General features: G+C 58.5%; 1 protein-coding gene across 1 annotated transcript in view; it reads right to left on the reverse strand.

Moving 5' to 3' along the window:
- Nucleotides 1-377: 377 nt before the first annotated feature.
- Nucleotides 378-15,386, reverse strand: part of LOC119100136 (mitogen-activated protein kinase kinase kinase 4-like) — a 30,834-nt gene continuing 15,825 nt past the window's right edge. The window contains 7 exon segments of the mRNA XM_037223245.1: nt 378-1,232; nt 1,800-1,979; nt 2,414-2,520; nt 3,098-3,220; nt 11,235-11,403; nt 13,648-13,692; nt 13,694-13,836. Of these exon segments, the coding sequence (XP_037079140.1) occupies nt 1,152-1,232; nt 1,800-1,979; nt 2,414-2,520; nt 3,098-3,220; nt 11,235-11,403; nt 13,648-13,692; nt 13,694-13,836 (848 nt within the window). The 3' untranslated portion in view covers nt 378-1,151.

A 15,386-nucleotide genomic window follows, 5' to 3' on the forward strand; every position in this document is an offset into this window, starting at 1 on the left:
AATTAGTTATGATGTGTTCTGCTAAGTGGTTTTCGATGTTGTACTTTTCAAAAATATGCTCGAGTTCCACCCTGACTTAACTTGAAAGCACCTTTCACAAATCGGCTCTGAAAAGAAATTAACTGTCTTATTTTTGGCGCAGCATGGACGCAGGTGGAAGCATTCAGACATAGCTTTCCCTTGGCAGACCATTCGTCACAACTGACAGCTCACAGTCCCTAATCCCATCCCGCGTGTTCAATACCCGGAGGGCATGAAGCCTCCCGTGCCTTAGCGCGTGGTCGATATGTCGCCACCCCTCCGCCAAAAGCGGCGGAGCAGGCGTCAGCGCCGGCCACACGCGGGCCTGAGCCGAACACACAGCCGACGGTGGTGTAGGTATATATGTATTGGTGGGCCACTTCCGTGCCACCCCCCGAGTGCATCGGCACGCGCGGGCGCGGCAATAGCCGGAGTTCCATACCAGCAGGCCGACACACTGACAACGACGGCTATAACAATCCAAACGCTGTGGGCAGGCGGGCGCGGACGCCGGGACGACATCGCAGGATACGTAAAACCCGATCACACTCGCGTGGGGTTCGCTACACTCGGTCCTCATCCGCGAGTGACTATTGCGTAAAACACACGGCATCGCCGCGATGCTGCACGTCAGAAGCTACAACGACGCCTCCGTCACAGCCGTCAGCTTGATGCGCGTCCACTGGCTGATGCCCGCCGTGCAGTGGCCGACGGCCGACTGCCAAGTAGCGCGCACTTCCCGAGGGCGCGGACTAGTCGATACCCTCATAACCCCGGGCATGCGCCACGCCGGACCTGATAAACAATATAGGGATAACAAAGGTGGACTGCACACGTCACAGAGGTGACGTGACGTCACAGAGGTAAAATGGACAACTAGCCGCGCCCCACCGAGCCCGCCTCCATGTCAGCATCACCCACACTGGCCACTCGAGCTGACCCGCCCAGCGCGGGTGCCCACTACTGAGTAAACACGCGCCACCCAAACGCGGACGCCGTCTGCGCAACGGTTGCGCCAGCAGCCGACGCGTGAGCTGCCGGCGCGTGCGCCCACCATGCGCCCGTCAGCCGCCACTGGCCGGACGCGCCACCTGGCCACCTCCGCCGCCGAGGAGCCGGCCGGGCCGACATCACGTGACGCCGGGCCGCACGAAGCCGGACATGAGTGACTGCGGCAGCGAGCTCAGGTACTCGTCGCCGTCCGACTCCACCTGTGGCGCAAGGAGGCGTGTTGCATCTTGTTTGTGCTTGAAACGCGGACGCTTTGACAACGCTTGAGGCTTTTCTCGCGTCTGCCAATACGCATAATGATCGGATAAAGGAAGATGACTGGCAGAAAACCCACAAATTACAGAGGGTTAAAGTCTACAGAAGGAGGGGGCGGGGGTGACACGGCGTACAGCAGTGCTGTAACATCCCCGTAGTGGGAAGGACGCTAGGCCAACATCACGCCAAATCGTATGCGGTGGGGCGATGGGAGCACAGAAGGCGCGGCGCCATGGGACTGACCGATAGTGCAAAGCGCATGCCCCATCAGCCTTGAGTGATCACGAAGGTCTAGCAACGCACGGCCTCCTTAACCTCGAGCACGGTCCGTGACCAGCCTGGCCACCCGTGAGTTCACAGTTCCACCAACAACTGGCCATTAGTGCAGAAACAAACCGTCACTGCATGTGTTGTCAACCGACAAGCAGGAACGATCTGATAACCGCCGGATGTCTCCACCACACCTTGATACATGGGGAGCTGGGTGTCGCTGGACAACTGCAGGAGCTCACCTTCACGAACGGGTGGTCTTCCAGCCGGTGGGCCTGCGCGCGCTTCTTGGGGTCGTGCACGAAGCAGAGCTCGAGGAACTGACGGCCCTCCTCCGAGAGCTTGTCGGGCAGGGACGGCGAGCCGCCCATGCCCACGCGGAACATGATCTGGTACGTGTCCTCCAGCTCAGGGAACGGCCGCTGTGGACGGTGGACTCGTCAGCACGGCGGGGCGGGCCGGCAGCTCAGCCGACCGCCCTGGCAGGCCCGGATACTGTCCGCGCCGACTCAGGCTCGGCTGTGCTGTCCAGCTCAGCGCCTCAGCGAGACGACCGAGGAAACCGGCGCGCAGTGACAGCATAACGACTCATCCGACGGGCGCGTCAAACCCTGCTCTGCCGCGGACCCGGAGTACCCAACAACGAACAAGCTCTGTCTATTTCAGTCAACACACTCCCTTTGCACCTGATCGACTCATACGGCCAGCGAACGTGAAACACTGCGCAGGGAGCGTCGCGCCCGACCCAGCGGCACCTCAAACGTGCGGCAGACACTGCGCTGTTCCGACAGGTCTAGAGGCACCCGGCGCGACATCAGAGACGCTGGACCAGCACACCGCGCGCCCCGGCACTCACCTTCCCCGTGGCCATCTCGACGACGCAGCAGGCCAGGGACCAGATGTCGGCGGCGCGGCCCTGGCCCTCGCCGCTCGAGCGGGTGTACACCTCGGGCGCCATGAACGCTGCAACAGCCGGCCCGCGCACACGTCACCGGTGCAGCCGTCCTGCGGCTGGCCGCGAACACAGCCGCCGGCACGGGCTGACAGTTACTGAACACGGACCCAGACAGGGGGCGAGACGACTGGTGCAGCCGTCTTCTCTCGGTACCACCGTTCGCGGCGCGCTAGACTTACGCTGGTAGATAATGAAACACCAGATAGTCTAATTTCAACACTAACTAGTTCATTGAACATTCCCTTATCCCGCGTAGACTTGCGGGTAACCTTAAGGCCACGTTGTCTTGGAGATTACCATCATCCGAATTCAGCACATTCAAAACTAATCCGAGATCAAACCACGACTTTGTCAACAGAATCGGAGTACCCTTAAAATTGTGTTTCTCCCCCTCCTCCCCACCCAGCCAGACAGTAGGAATCAGAATCAACCCCTCGTCTCGTACACCGGGCCCTGCGTTGATTCCGATGAATCGAAACTAAACAGCAATCTGAGTCCCACCCACGCGCCAGGGATGGGACAGACAGCACACGGGGTGTACCCGGCCGTGGCGGTCCACCTCCCGGCCGGCGCCGGCGCACGTACCGGGCGTGCCGACCAGGCCCTTGACCTCGCCTTGCATGGTGGTGTGCGCCACGATCTTCACTGAGCAGCCGAAGTCGCCCAGCTTCAGGCGACGGCACTCGTCCGTCAGAAACACGTTGGCGCCTGCGGAAGGCGGGCCACGGTCAGCCGGGACGGGGGCGAAGCTGGACCTGGGGTCGGACGGGCAGAAGGCAGAGCTGCCCCGGCGGCGACGCAGGCGGGGTGGCGCCCCGCTCCGATGGCCTCCGTCAGAATCTGGGGCCGCCGGCCGAACGGCATGCAAGGTGGACGAGATATTTGGAAGATGAGAAATACCCTAGGACATTATTTGCATCACCTCAGATTTTGCACCAGCTGCGCGGCCTTACACTGTCGGGGCCACACGTCAACTGCAGACATGCAGCTAACAGTGTTTCATAAACCCCCAATGTCGACCCCAAGGCTTTGACTCTTTGCCGTGCTTCAGAAACAAATGCTTCAAAGGAGGCTGTTAGCTGGTGGACACAAATGGCGTGCATTAGCAGGCTACAACCGACGCAAAAAAGGGTTCGATAAACAAAGCATCGGAGTAACCCGAACATCGTATTACGTAACATGCAAATTATAGACACAGACAAGTTTACGTTGCGATGACCTCATTGCAACTGCCACTCGTCACGGCGTAAAAAACATTCCTTACAATGCCAGCAATTTGTTGTAGCCGGCAAATCCCAGCGAGTCATTAACACTCCAGCGACACATGACGAATGATGAGCATCCGGCCGTGATCCGTCAGGGCCACTGTAGCGCCTCCAACACACTGCAGATGAGTAATCCACAGCCACATGCCCGCACCAAACATCTTCATTAATATCTACCAGAAGCCAACAGCTTCGGAGGTGAGAACGCATTGGGACATCATTCACGTTTTATTACGACCTCCGCCGCCACCGCACGCGGCCTTCGCGTCCGGGCTGTAAAGTGCCAGCCAAGGGTACTCCAAGCCAGCCGCCGAGCCGCGTAACATACCGCCGACCGCCGAGCACTGAGTACCACGAGCAGAACACACCGCAATCTCACTGCCGGGCCGCCGACTCGCTGACGAGGGCCGGGGCTCGCGCGCGGAGCGCGAGGGGGGGGGGGCGCCAGGGGGCGGGAGTGGCGCAGCTGTCGTCGCACCCATCAGGAGAGACCGCCGACCAGGGGGGGGGGCGCAGCTGTCGTCGCGGGGGGGCGCCAGGGGGCGGGAGTGGCGCAGCTGTCGTCGCGGGAGGGGGGGGGGGTGTCAGGGGACGGGAGTGAGGGGGGGGGAGCCAGCAGGCGGGAGAAGCGCAGATATCGTCGCACCCATCAGGCGAGACGGGCGACCATGGGGGGGGGGGGGGGCGCAGGGGGCGGGAGTGGCGCAGCTGTCATCGCACCCATCAATCGAGACGACCGACCAGGGGGGGGGGGGGGGGGCGCCAGGGGGCGGGAGTGGCGCAGCTGTCGTCGCACCCATCAGGCGAGACGGCTGACCAGGCCGAGGAATTCAGCCCGTGGCGCCGGCCCGACCTGTCGCCGAACGGGCGCGCTGACTCACCGGCCATCGCAGCGCCGCTACTTTGGCCCGAAACGGCCGGCCAAACAGGCATCGCTCATTCCGCTCGCCGACACATAGCGCGCTTGTGTAAACAGCGACGGCTGGCCCGCTCGAGTGATGAAGCCGGCGCTGACTTATCGCGCAGAAAAACGCCCACAACGCGGCGGCCGGTTACCAGGCCGGGTGAGGCGGATGTGACCGCCGGCGGGCGACAGGGGTGGAGGAGGCGGCTCCCAGAGGCGTCATACATTGGCCAGAGCACCGAGATCACTCGGTGGCTGTTCTTCCCGCAAAAACGCCCGCGGTACAGCGAGCACAGGGTGGTGATTATTGCCCGCTTCAACATGCAAGATGGTTTATAAGCACAACATTCAGAAGCTGAGCAAACACATGGAGGTTTACGACAGGGGAAACTGCATAAACATGGCTGCTCAACGACATTTTTGCCATTGAACAGAGTCGTGCAGAGGAGGGCGAGGAATGTCTGTAACGCATCACACAGCGTGCACTGGTTCCGGAGCAGCGCCCCTGCCAAGCACTAAGCGCGATCGCGGAAGGATTAGTAAACGTCGATCCCAGGGGACCGTCGGCGACGGCGCCGCAACCTCCACGGTTGGCAGCGTGCTGCGGCGTCGCGCCCGGAACGCGTTGTAGCGCGTCACACACGTCAGCCGAGCTCTCGGGGACTCCGTCACCCAAGCACGTGTCAATCAGCGCCAGCCATGCGCGCGGCGCCTCCGCAAAGGTCCTCGGTCAATGCCGGGCCGACGGGTTCAGCGAGACGGGTCGCCGCTTGTCAGCGGGCCCGTTCGAGCGACCTTGCACGCTTGCGTGCACGAGGTCACCGCGTAGAAACCTCCCGATGACTTCACACTCTCCGAGTCGCCTGGCATGTGCAAGAGGCTCCACTTCGGGCCGCCCTGCCGCGGCCCGGCCGCCTACGGCAGCGCGGCGGAGCCCGGCCGCCGGGCGTCACGTGACCTGCGGTGGTGGGCGGCGCCGGCGGCCGGCGGCCGGCGGTCCGCACGTGCCCGACGGTGGGCGTCGCGTCCGCCGCCACGCCGTCCATGATGGACGGCCGGCCGCTATTAGCCGGGCCATCGGCGCGGCCCCGGCATCGCTCACAGATCTGTTGAAGCCCCAATTTCTTTGCCGGCATACCAGTGGCGACGCGGCCCGGAAATAGCCGCCAAGTGGCGGCGGCCGGGTGCGCTATATGCGGCCGGCGCGGCGGCGGCGTGTGTCGGTCGGGGGCGCCGGCGCTGGCGCGTGAGCTCGCGGCCGCCGCCGGCAGCCCGTGCATCAGCCCGGCGTCACAATAAGGCCGGGTCAGCGGAGGTCGGCGGCAGGCCACGACTGACATCGGCCGCAACACGGCACGCCGCCGCCCGGGCACGGGGCCTCCACCCCACAGCAGGGCACGCCAACTGGCCAGAGGCGACCACGTGCCGCGCCTCGGGGTGTCTCCGTCGGAACAGGGGGCGACCACGTGCCGGGCCTCGGAGTGTCTCCATCGGAACAGGGGCGACCACGTGTCGGGCCTCGGGGTATCTCCGTCGGAGCAGGGGCGACCACGTGCCGGGCCTCGGGGTGTCTCCGTCGGAACAGGGCGAGCACGGGCCGGGCCTCGGGTGTCTCCATCGGAACAGAGGCGACCACGTGCCGGGCCTCAGAGTGTCTCCGTCGGAACAGGGGCGGCCACGTGCCGGGCCTCGGAGTGTCTCCATCGGAACAGAGGAGACCACATGCCGGGCCTCGGGGTGTCTCCGTCGGAACAGGGGCGAACACGGGTCGACCTCGGTTTAGCCTTCACCGTAACTCGACTCTGGAGGTAAACACGTCTCCTGCGAACGCTCTGCATCGAGAAGTGACCCGGCAACAGCAGAACATCGATAACACCGGCGGTCGCTGGCAGGCAGTCGATGATTCGTCGCTAAGTAGTGGCGACGGAGAGGACATTCTAAGTGCATGCTACAGATCATCAGCTATTGCAAAAGAACGCCAAATGCTACAAAGACATCTTACGCCCAGACACATATGAACGGTAGAAAACTTTATAACAGCGAGCGAGAAAATATTTCGGAAACACCGTCATCTATCTTTCTGGTAGCTTGAGGTGCATCGCAACATTCGATATTTAGCATGCTAATGGCTCAACTGATTGGTGATTAATAAATTTCCCGTGTGTACTAATGTGCTGGCGGGCACAGCCGCAAATAACGCCCTACATCTATGACCGCCCATTCGTATGGCGGGTGTTACTATCTTGATATCAATGCCATTGCGTATATGGTGAGAGCGGTAGAAAGTAGTGCGAATGGAGATGAACAATGACCCGCCTGCTGTGGTGGATGGTGTGACGGGAGTGTACACTAGAGTGTACTAGAATAACACTTCTTGGAAAACTTGGTGCTCAGGGCTTGTCTGGTTCTCAGCTTCCAGGCGAGTTCATTGGTGCGATTTTTGTTGAAATTCATGCATGTGTAGGGATGCGTGCAGAGGGCTTAAAGTTCAACAGTTCTCAGCTATTTTCGTTTTAAGGGGACCAGCCAGACATAAGCATCCAGTTGGTGGGTCACTTCTGCCAAAGGGAATATGTGAAGGGGGAAGCAGCAATGCTTAAAACCGGAAATATTTTAAGCTGCGTCGAAATGGGCATGAAACAAATCTTTGCGATCATAATGGCTCGATGGTGTGTGTGTGTGTGTGTGTGTGTGTGTGTGTGTGTGTGTGTGTGTGTGTGTGTGTGTGTGTGTGTGTGTGTGTGTGTGTGTGTGTGTGTGTGTGTATGTGTGTGTGTGTGCGTGTGCGTGTGCGTGTGCGTGTGCGTGTGCGTGTGCGTGTGCGTGTGCGTGTGCGTGCGCGTGTGCGTGTGCGTGTGCGTGTGCGTGCGTCGTGCGTGCGGTGCGTGCGTGCGTGCGTGCGTGCGTGCGTGCGTGCGTGCGTGCGTGCGTGCGTGCGTGCGTGCGTGCGTGCGTGCGTGTAGGGGCAGATATGATCCCTTTTTAACATCTTCATGACTTTAGCCGTTCAGTTCCCTGTTCGACCTCGACGAACAGAACAGAAAATGTCAGCTATATGAAATAGTATTGCACGTGCCAAGCAGATCTTTATGTTACATCGTTACTCAGTAGAATAAACGCAATAAACACAGAGTGTACATCGGTACACTTCAAAGTGTGTCCGGTGCACAGTTTTGAAATGTGCTCATCTTCCACCGGTGGACTCTCACCTCTTGCAGAAGTCACTGCAAATGATCCCTGTCACCAGCTAAAATGGCTATGAAGTTCTCAATCATTTGCATATCTCTCTGGTGAAGTCTTTTATAACGTTTGGCCACCGGTCAAAAGCATGATAAGACGGGTAGCCGTGGTCGGTTTACAATGCAGCGGTTGGCTTGCTTAGCCACCGGCCCATACTGTTATGAATAAGTGGAAAATTAGCCAAGAGAACTAATCTCCCAACTCCAACAACGCTTGCTCTCGAGTTGGTGAGTGTGTAGCATTTTCAAACGCATTCATCATCGGCGTGGACGAACAGCGTCAAAGCTACGGCTGCTTTCTTCATTATCGCTGATGCCACCCGGAATCAGACAGAACTAACCGTTCCGAGCCTCAAATGGAGACGCAACCCGGCCAACGCTGCTCAAGCCGCGGGCCTGTCAGCCGGGCGGTGGTGCAGCAGGTCCTGGTTAGGTTTCAGGTCACTCCTAGGGGCGTCAGCCGGCACCGGTTGCAGACAGTCATGCGGGTACACCGTCCGCTGATGCCCTTAAGGCAGACCTGAAGCTGTACCAAGCCCTGTGCACTACCAGACGGTAAACAGTCCCGTGGTAGGAGCACCGTCTGCTGATGCCTTTAGGGCAGACCTGAAGCTGTACCAAGCCCTGCGCACTACCGGGCGGTTAACAGTCCCGTGGTAGGAGCACCGTCGGCTGCCATGTGTCACCACGTGACCTTTTGGAGTTCTGTCTGGTTTCGGGTGGTGACCGCGATAATAAAAAGGTAGCCATGGCTTCGACGCTGTTGTCTGGCCACCGACGACCGACCGTCAACGACGTGTGACCGACGCTATTGCCATTCACCAGTGCCGAATTATTTTGAGGACGTTGCGCCGCTGGTCAACTGGAACACTCGATTGCCAGATATGGTAGATGAATCCCCTTGGCTGGTATTCCAGCTTATTCAGATCGATGTTAGTCGGTGAGTAAGCTGGTGTTAGCCGATATTAGCCGGTGGCTAAATTGACCAACGGGAAGCGAACGACCGTCGTTCGCTTCACAGTGATTTTGAGCGACGCACAACAGGTTTCTAGTGCCGTTGCTGAGAAATGTGTGCCAATGACTGAGATTGAGATCGCAGGCACCGTAGCCGGTGACCAGGATCATCTGCAGTAGCTTCTGCAGGATGCGGAAGCCCACCGGTAAAAGGTCACCAGTTCTGATAAGCAAGCGCCGGACACAGTTCGATGCGTGGCGACATACAGCTTGTGTTCATAACAAGCATTTAACGGAGTAACGATGCAACGCTAAGGTTTGTCTGGCACACATAGTTTTAGTTACCTTGGCTTGCCATTTCATTTTCTGTTGGTCGAGGTCACACAGAGGATTTTCTGTTGGTCGAGGTCACACAGAGAGGTTAAAGTGACTTTAGATATTTTTACCCCTCTATCCTCTGTTTGAAGATTTTTAGAAAAAAACGTCCATGTCGATGTTAATGTCCTTTTTGCAGCGCTCCCCAGGCCCCATACGGGCAAACATTTTTTATACTTCCGAACTCTGAGCTTTTTGCGCACCCCTCAAACATACATGAACGTTGATGAAATGGCACTACTGAACTCGCCCTGAACCGAAGAACTAGACAAGCACTGAGCACCCATACTCCTTCGAAAGGGTGTGATTTCGAGACACCCTAGCGTACAATGACCCCGATGTCGCGGTGAACGGTGTGACGAGAGTGGACACTGACCCTTGATGTCGCGGTGGATGATGTGGTGGGAGTGGGACACTGACCCTTGATGTCGCGGTGGACGATTTGACGGAGTGGACACTGACCCTCGATACCGCGGTGGATGATGTGGTGGGAGTGGACTGACCCTTGATGTCGCCGTGGACAATGTAACGGGGGTGGACACTGACCCTTGGCGTCGCGGTGGATGATGTCGTGGGAGTGGACACTGACCCTTGGTGTCGCGGTGGATGATGTGGTGGGAGTGGACACTGACCCTTGATGTCGCGGTGGATGATGTGGTGGGAGTGGACACTGCCCCTTGGTGTCGTGGTGGATGATGTGGTGGGAGTGGACACTGACCCTTGATGTCGCGGTGGACAGTGTGACGAGAGTGGACACTGACCCTTGGTGTCGCGGTGGATGATGTGGTGGGAGTGGACACTGACCCTTGATGTCGGGGTGGACGGTGTGACCGTAGTGGACACTGACCCTTGATGTCGCGGTGGATGATGTGGTGGGAGTGGACCTGAACCTTGATGTCGCGGTGGACGGTGTGACGAGAGTGGACACTGACCCTTGACGTCGCGGTGGACGGTGTGACGAGAGTGGACACTGACCCTTGGTGTCGCGGTGGATGATGTGGTGGGAGTGGACACTGACCCTTGATGTCGGGGTGGACTGTGACGGAGTGGACACTGACCCTTGATGTCGCGATGGATGATGTGGTGGGATGGACACTTACCCTTGATGTCGCGGTGGATGATGTATGGGAGTGGACACTGACCCTTGATGTCGCGGTGGACGGTGGGAGTGGACACTGACCCTTGGTGTCGCGGTGGATGATGTGGTGGGAGTGGACACTGACCCTTGATGTCGCGGTGGACGGTGTGGAGTGGACACTGACCCTTGATGTCGCGGTGGATGGTGTGGAGTGGACACTGACCCTTGGTGTCGCGGTGGATGATGTGGTGGGTGGACACTGACCCTTGATGTCGGTGGACGGTGTGACCGGAGTGGACACTGACCCTTGATGTCGCGGTGGATGATGTGGTGGGAGTGGACACTGACCCTTGATGTCGCGGTGGATGATGTGTGGGAGTGGACACTGACCCTTGATGTCGCGGTGGATGATGTGGTGGGAGTGGACACTGACCCTGGTGTCGCGGTGGATGATGTGGTGGGAATGGACACTGACCCTAGATGTCGCGGGTGGATGTTGGGGAGTGGACACTGACCCTTGATGTCGCGTTGGATGATGTGGTGGAGGACACTGACCCTTGGTGTCGCGGTGGATGATGTGGTGGGAGTGGACACTGACCCTTGATGTCGCGGTGGGACTGGTTGTGACGCGAGTGGACACTGACCTTGTGTGTCGCGGTGGATGATGTGGTGGGAGTGGACACTGACCTTGATGTCGGTCGGGGTGGACGGTGTGACCGGACGTGGACACTGACCCTTGATGTCGTGGTGGATGGTGTGGTGGGAGTGGACATGACCCTTGATGTCGCGGTGGACGGTGGTGACGAGAGTGGACACTGACCCTTGATGTCGCGGTGGATGATGTGGTGGGAGTGGACACTGACCCCTTGGTGTCGGGGTGGATGATGTGGTGGGGAATGGACCTGACCCTTGATGTCGCGGTGGATGATGTGGTGGGAGTGGAGGCAGCTGACGGCCGACAGCAGCTGTTTGGTGTAGCGTCGGATCAGGTGCTCCGGCAGTCCGGACTCCACCGAGGCCGACAGGCTCTCCAGCGTGCCCTCGCCGCAAAACTCAATGAAGATGAACATCTCCTCCTGTCAGCAGGCGGGCGGTGTTGATAAACACGCCTGTCCGGCGACGGTCGCCGGCGCCCGCCAGCTGGCGGGGTGACTGCCGAACGTCTCCGGGCCGGCGGGGGGCCAGCCATGCCCGACCCACGCACACGTCACCCCCGGCCGGCCGAACACGACACGCTCCACTCTGGCGATGCGCCCCACCCACACAGCCCGCGCCGCAGCTGTCTGGCGGCTGGCCGGCCGGCGCGCCAGCGGAGATGCCCTCCTCTCCTCTGACAGCAGCGCGGGTCAGGCGAACCTCGACCGTTCTTCAACTGTTGAAGAACAGAGAGAGCGTCTGGATGCGCACGGCCGGTGATTCATGGCATGCCACGAACGGATGGCTGGCATACGCACCAACGTGATGACGTCCGACATCACGCTGGGGATAATAATGGATAGTATTGTTTAGATGCTTCTTCGAATTGTGGCAAAAGGGGATGGCCCGCGTAGGTCCTGATGTCGCCGATTACTTATTATATGCAGATAGGCGCCACAAATGACCTGGGTACCAATGCATCATTAAGCGTCCAGACCGACATGAGATATCATCACAGTATTCCAAGCCCAGCGCAAGGCTAACAGCCTTCTCATCATTCCCCATCCAATATAAACAAACTGCAGACGACATATCAGCATATAACACAGCATCCTTGGCTGAGTGGCTGCCCACTAACGAGAGGCGCCAAGCTTTCAACCCCATTTAAAGTGTTTCGGAAATAAACCACGCCAGGAGCGCGGCGACAGGAAACACCTGTATATGTGGGCCCGGGGCTGCCAGCGTAAACGGCGCTGTGTGGTCCTCATTAGATCGATAGTGCGCCATAAACACGGGCCGCCGGTGCAGGTCCGGCGCCCGGAGCGAGCGGTCAGCGCCGGCCAGCAGCCGGCACCGATCCCGAGCAGGGCTCGGCTTCCGGCCGCCGCCTCGCCGCCTCGGCTCGGCTCAGCCCGCCCATTCTCCCGGGAGCCACATCGCGAGGTCCACCGGGGGCCGCAGCTGGAGCGGTGCCGTCGACGACGCTGGCCGCGCCGCCCACCGGCACGCGGCACTGTTCAGCGGCGGCTCCGGACACGCGAGACGGACATGTGAACGGGACACCAAACGCGGTGTCCCGTTCACATGTCCGTTTCACATGACACACCGGGACGCGGGACACCAAACTACATGTGTGGTGCTCGCGTTCTGGCGTCGTAATCAGCTGACATCAACACATGGACCAGATCAGCATGCACACGATACGCCAAGGCCGCCAGCCAGCCGGAGGCCTTAAGCGGGCCGGCGACGCCCACGGCATACTAATCCGCACCTCGGCATACTAATCCGCTCATCGGCATAATGATCCGCTCCTCGTTATACTAATCTACTCCTGTGCATACTAATCCGCTCCTCGGCATACTAATCCGCTCCTCGCCATACTGATCCGCCCCTCGTCATACTAATCTACTCCTCGTTATACTAATCCGCTCCTTGACATCCTAATCCGCTCCTCGGCATACTGATCCGCCCCTCGGCACACTAATCCGCTCCTCGGCATACTAATCCGCTCATCGGCATACTGATCCGCTCCTCGGCATACTGATCCGCTCCTCGGCACACTAATCCGCTCCTCGGCACACTAATCCGCTCCTCGGCATACTGATTTGTTCCTCGTTATACTAAACCGCTCCTTGACATACTAATCCGCTCCTCGGCATACTGATCCGCTCCTCGTCATACTTATCTACTCCTCGTTATACTAATCTACTCCTCGGCATACTGATCCGCTTATCGTCATACTAATCTACTCCTCGTTATACTTATCTGCTCCTCTGCATACTAATCTACTCCTCGGCACACTGATCCGCTACTCGTCATATTAATGTACTCCTCGTTATACTAATCCGCCCTTTGCATACTAATCCGCTCCTCGGCATACTAATTCGTTCCTCGGCGTACTAATTCGTTCCTCGGCATGCATGCAGCATGATGTGAAACGAGCCAGTGGACGACTGGACTTCGCCCACGCACCCCGTGTGTGTCTACTCCCCTAATCCAATTAAAGCACTCACAAAGACAAACGAGTCACTGATGACGTCGCAGGCACGCGGCAGGCACGCCCATCGTAGCAGAATTGTACAACTGTGGCAAACACAACGTTGCTCTAGCTCAGCATACAGACATTCGTGACCACGCTCGAAGCGGCCGGGTACCGCAGAACGTCTCTGGCGGCTTTCACTGACCCTGTGAATTTCAACGCCGTAGTATTTGACGAGGTGCTTGTGGTTTGATGCCCTCGAGGATCTTGAGCTCCTCAGCCACGGAGCGGATCGTCTTGTGGTCGTTGGGCTGCAGGTGGATCTCCTTCATGGCCATCAGGTCGCCGGTCTTGTTGTTGACGGCCGTGTACACGCGTCCGAAGCGACCCTGGCCTGCCGGGGGACGGGCGGACCGGGCTGAGTGGCGCGATCCGCACACGGGACGGCCTGGCGCCGCAGCACGACATGACACGGGACGGCACGGGACGACACGGCCCGGCTGTGACACGTAATACCATGCGCCGTTCGGGATCATGGCACCGCGGTTAAGTCTTTACGGGCTATCAGGGAGGGCTTAAAATAGGTAAGAAAGATGGCAATTAAGAAACAACGAATAGACGCAGTAAATCGATTTCCGCATCAGCGAGCCAAAGCTGCTGTCATTCACCACCCAACAACGACGGAAAGATCTGAATTGCTTGGCTGCAGAATCCTGATGGCAGACGTTTTTTTGATGATGACTGCGTATGCATTATCCAATATATATATTTTTAAAACATGGGGACTGGATCCCGGTTTGGCTGAAGCTTTTCTGTTCTTGCGTTGCAATTCAGGCCGGTTTGTAATCTTGCTTCCGTTGGGAACATCCACACTGGATATTTTCGATCGTTTTCATCTTTAACGGAGCAGCTGACAGGTAATTTTGTTGCCACCGAAATACCAAACAGGCACTCAATCTGGGGACCCAAATGCATGACTTATGGTTGACAGTTTATTTACCATCCCCACGTCTTGCATTTATAAAAAGGGTTACTCTCGTCCAATCAGGCATCCGACGACTGATAACCGGTAGACCGAGCTCGCGGCTACTCTCGCATCCACTCAGTGCCAAAGAGGGTCTCGAGTAATTCTGTAGTAAAGTCAAAGGCTTTGAAACAGTCGGGGCGCAGCGCATGGATGGCGGAAGACTTGACGACCAGAGACACCTCCCGCTCCTACATCCTGACCATCACGCGAAGGTAAGGCTCATGAAGTCTGGGGGACCCTTAGAGCAAAACCTTTTGCAGACGACATAACAGAATAGATAATGCGCGAATACGTGCTATCAACAAGCTCTTTCAATTCACCCACAATGCTTGCCAAGGATTTGCAGAAAGAACTTGCACTGTGGAGCAGAATTAACATTCTCTAGAAGGTTCAAGGACCGAAACTGCAGCACTTATCATACGGACAGCCTACTGACTGGAATGTATTCATCAACGAAAATTTAACCCATCTCCGCTGCTCGAGCACCAAATATGTGTTGTTTTCTGGTCAGCTGAGAGTAGCTGTGACGAGCACACCTAGGTCGATGCCCCTTAATAAATCGTCTAGCGAGAGGTGGCCGGTCGTGGAGCCAAACTGGTGACCAACAGGAGCCAAATGATTCACGGCAGCAGAAATAGGCCAATCCATCACAACCACGGCCAAAAATAAATACTCGCGACGGCACGTGTCCACCATCCCCGGTCACCACGCGGTCCCATCAAAATCGCAACAACATTCGAAATGCGCCGCCTGGGCCTCCAGGGGTAGTCACCGCCTCGATCACGCCGTAAGTTGACAACCCCATCTGTCAACGAACAACGGCCACCCCGCCGACGCCCACGCCACGCCGCCGCGACCCGGCGCACCAGGCAGCCGCCCGGCTCGCCGCTGCACGGCGCCGGCGCCTCAGCTCGCGC

Source organism: Pollicipes pollicipes, unplaced genomic scaffold (genome assembly GCF_011947565.3).
Source record: "Pollicipes pollicipes isolate AB1234 unplaced genomic scaffold, Ppol_2.1 Scaffold_4881;HRSCAF=5763_pilon_pilon_pilon, whole genome shotgun sequence".
In the NCBI taxonomy this organism is placed as follows: Eukaryota; Metazoa; Arthropoda; class Thecostraca; order Pollicipedomorpha; family Pollicipedidae; genus Pollicipes; species Pollicipes pollicipes.